This window comes from Vairimorpha ceranae (assembly GCF_000988165.1).
Source record: "Vairimorpha ceranae strain PA08 1199 chromosome Unknown NODE_220, whole genome shotgun sequence".
Classification (NCBI taxonomy): domain Eukaryota; kingdom Fungi; phylum Microsporidia; family Nosematidae; genus Vairimorpha; species Vairimorpha ceranae.
Genome location: NW_020169515.1, coordinates 1 through 3,718, shown reverse-complemented (window position 1 = coordinate 3,718; position 3,718 = coordinate 1). Strand labels below are relative to the sequence as shown.

Sequence of the window (3,718 nt, the reverse complement as noted above, 5' to 3'; positions counted from 1 at the left end):
GTTTAGAACTTGTAAAAAACTTTTTAAGAGCATTCATACTAGCTCTTTCAAAGTCCAAAATAATATTCTTCTCTTTTATTACTTCTTCTTTTATTTCTTTACTTAACCATTCAAAAAGCTTATTATAAGAATATTCATTTTTTGTTTTCATAAAACAATACAAAAGAGGCAAATTTTTATTTCTAACATTACACTGTAAGGTAAAAATTTGTTCAAAGTTTTTAGGAGCAGATCTGAAAGTGCCATCACAAATCATTATTTTGCAATTGATGAGATGCAAAATATTTTCATTAGTTGTAAATACAACAATTCTGTTCTCATCATGTATTCCAGAATCGTAAAACAAAAACTTCTTCCCTCTGGTTGTTTTTGTCAATTCATATGGAATATCATATTCCTTAACAATTGTAAGATTGTTGGTCTTTCTAACCCTTGTGACCAAACTATTCATCATCTTATAATCTATAATGTTTGAGTAGTTAAATTCAGACATTACATTAGAAAATGCAACTCTTGATGTTTCAGAGGTGTTTAGGATTCTCTGTTTTAATTTACTAGCAAAGAGTACTTTGCTATATTATATCATCACTGCAATGATTAGCTCCGAAAATTCCAGTAAAAGACAGTCTATTGTAGTTTTTAATAATGAGGGGCACTCCCTATTATTGCACCCTAAGACCAATTTACCAACAGGATGTTCCTTAAAATTGTAAAAAAGCCTTCATATGCAATTTTTTCTTTTCCTCTAATGCTTTTGATGATATTATTTGATTAATTTTTCATAAAAAGAGTAAAAAATTTAAAATTATAAAAAGAGAACGACCTTTTTAAAAATTATTTAAAAGTTTTTAAATATAGGAGTAAAAAATTAATAAATGAAAATTAATCCATTTTTCACCGCAGGAGAAAAATGAACCTAACGTTCTAATCCTGGGTCGTTCGCGTATAAGCGGAGATAATTAATTATTATGCCATCTCACGTCATTACATACGGTATAATCGTAGGCTTATATTTATACAATGACGGTGTATGATTTGCTAAAAGGTCATACTTATGTTTCTTCTCTGTCTCAACAGCGTAGAGATTTTCAAACTTAGCAATTCCAACTTCTACTATTGTAATCTCTTTTCTTAATTTATCCACGATAAATATATCTGGCTTATTATATTTGATTACCATATTAGCTTGGATTCTACTGTATACTCTTATTTCAACATCTCTACTTGCAACCACATCTTGCAGGGTATGATTCTTGATCTTCCTGCACGATTAAAGTCCATAAATTACGCATAACTGTAAATGTATACATCTTGACGCTTTATTATGGTGTCTCATATAATCATGTACAAGCATTCTATTACACTTGGTAGCCATATGGTCTACCGACTTCATCTTTTCCCGGCAACCTACGCATTTAACTTGCTTTTCAATTAAATATGTTCCTGTCTTGTAGAACACACAGTGCTCAATTTTTCTTGGACTGTTGTTCCCTTTTGTCAGCCACATTATAGATGCTTTGATACCTACTGAAGGATCGTCACAGGCTCTAAATAGCTTTGTGTGATTTGTCTTTTTCTTAATATCACTAATTAGAGCTTTCCTTTGCGCTTCTTTGAGTGTTTTTAAGTCAATTTGCTTTTCGAGCCTGTATTTTTCTTTTAGAAAGGCTCTTGTGTTTGAAAAGTATGAGTTTCTTTGTTTGCTACATAAAGTATGGTCTTTCTTCTAGGTCGAGATTTTTTTGAGCTTTCAATTGTATTGTATAGATTAAACAGCATTACCTCACTTTTATGTTCAATACCGGTCAGCCCCTCCCATTTCTTTTCTCTGTAGAAACTTTATATACTTACAATAATTTGTCATAAATATGATTTATTTTCCGATATCTGGTGTGCACACTCAGCACGTTGAATCATATAAAAATCACTTAATTAATATAAAAAAGCCAGAAAAGGGATGAATATAAAACAGAGGAAAAATTTTTTATTAGAGTTTATGTTTAGAGGGCACTATGTTGATAAAAACTTTTTATCTTTTATTAAATTATTGCAGTGTTTTATTTTTTTTTACCGGGGCGTATGCACCCCGATCCAAAACCTCTTTATCTCTAAATTCTTTATCCATTTCTTCTATCCACTTTCATTAATTTTCATTTTTCTTAAACTATCTGTCGACTTTAATATTAATCCAGCATAATCTTTTATAAAGTTCCTAAATTATCCTGCCATTCTTCCAGAATCTTTTCAACTCTATCAAAATTGACGGCCGTGGATACTCTAAGGCTTGGTTCTTTTTTATTTCATCTGCAGTCATATTCGTGCTATTTAATGTTACCCCCAAAAAGATTTACTTCTTTCTAACAAACTGTACTTTATTACTATTTATCTTTATTTTATGCCTTTTGATTTCTTTAAAACTTCTACGACTAATTCATCATGCTTCCTCTTTTTCTCTGCGTGTATCACAATATCATCCATATGTGCTTAACGCCGCGGCCCGGTAAATATTCAAATATCTTGTTCATCGTTTTCTGAAAAATCTGTGACGAATTTTTAAAACTCAACACCATATTATTCCATTCGTATACTTTTTTATTAAATTTGAAGGCAGTTTTATGCTTATCTTTCTCCTCTATTTTCACATGATAAAAAGCTTCCTTGCAGTAAACTACTTTAAATATTTCTGAGCTCATAGTTGCCCTCATTATATCTCCCATGTTTGATAACTCATGTGGATCTTTTTCCACAGGATTATCTAATCCAATAAAGTTTTTAATTACTTTAACACACACCCATTCGGTTATTTTATCGCTCTAGTTGGGTTCCTCCATTCCGGTTTTGATCTTTAAATTACCTTTTTATTCTCTAAATCTTTTATATACTCTTCTGCATCTTTCCTCGGCGCTTGTGGAATAGTTTTCCCTTTCCTTATCATTTTATGTCCCTCTTTTGTAAGAATCTTACATTTTTCCAGTGTACAATATCCAATTTCTTCCTTTTACGAGTGGTCAAATATTTCCTTAAATTGGCTTTTACCTCTTTCGAAGTTGGCCCTTCTTTTAACTGTATTCTTTTTGATTCGCCAGTGCCATTATTTATATAACTTATTTTCTTTCTTTTTACTCTTTTTTGAGTAATTTTTTAGTCTTAACCTCTTTTTATCTCCATTGCATGTATAATTTTTTTTAGAAACACCATCATTTGAACTCTGAACATTATCTAAAACATAACAAAGCAAAAATTTTTATTTTTTCCTCTCTATACCATTTTTGAATGCGGCAATACACAGACATATGGCCAAATTTACCGCAATAGAAACAATCTCTGCCCCTTCTTTCGTCTTCAATTTGGTTTTTTTAATCGGCTTTCACATGTTCAGCTTTCTCCTTACTGCCTCTCCAACATTCTCGGCAATCTCTTCCATCATCTCTCTCCGAAACTCTTCTTCTCTTTTCTGCCCCCCTTCCCTTACTACTTCATCTTCCAGTTATTTGATAATCCTAAAATATTCGGGTCGGGTCCCCTTCACACCCCGAAAAGACATCAAGCCCCTTTCATACCCCGAGTAAAAAAAAGGATAAATTTTAAATAATTTAATAAAAGATTCAATTTTTGGGTCTAATAATAATAATAATAATAATTTTTTTGTTTATTTATTAATTCTTTTCGGAGAAACTATTACACTTCCTGATTCCACCACCACAAACTTTCAGAACAT

At 31.2% G+C, this 3,718-nt stretch overlaps 4 protein-coding genes across 4 annotated transcripts; 1 reads left to right on the top strand and 3 right to left on the bottom strand.

Moving 5' to 3' along the window:
• AAJ76_2200003265 (hypothetical protein) lies at positions 1-454 on the bottom strand (the record flags this gene model as incomplete). The annotated part of the gene is made up of 1 exon (XM_024474615.1): positions 1-454. A coding segment is annotated over one exon (454 nt), but the record flags the coding sequence as incomplete, so codon positions are not given.
• Positions 455-1,270: 816 nt separating this feature from the next.
• AAJ76_2200002212 (hypothetical protein) lies at positions 1,271-1,507 on the bottom strand (the record flags this gene model as incomplete). Its single annotated transcript, XM_024474614.1, has 1 exon — positions 1,271-1,507. The coding sequence occupies one exon, from the start codon at positions 1,505-1,507 to the stop codon at positions 1,271-1,273; it is 237 nt and encodes a 78-aa protein (XP_024329558.1).
• A 450-nt stretch (positions 1,508-1,957) lies between these two features.
• Positions 1,958-2,197, top strand: AAJ76_2200001761 (hypothetical protein; the record flags this gene model as incomplete). The annotated part of the gene is made up of 1 exon (XM_024474613.1): positions 1,958-2,197. The coding sequence occupies one exon, from the start codon at positions 1,958-1,960 to the stop codon at positions 2,195-2,197; it is 240 nt and encodes a 79-aa protein (XP_024329557.1).
• A 265-nt stretch (positions 2,198-2,462) lies between these two features.
• AAJ76_2200001002 (krab-a domain-containing protein) lies at positions 2,463-2,717 on the bottom strand (the record flags this gene model as incomplete). The annotated part of the gene is made up of 1 exon (XM_024474612.1): positions 2,463-2,717. The coding sequence occupies one exon, from the start codon at positions 2,715-2,717 to the stop codon at positions 2,463-2,465; it is 255 nt and encodes an 84-aa protein (XP_024329556.1).
• Positions 2,718-3,718: the final 1,001 nt, after the last annotated feature.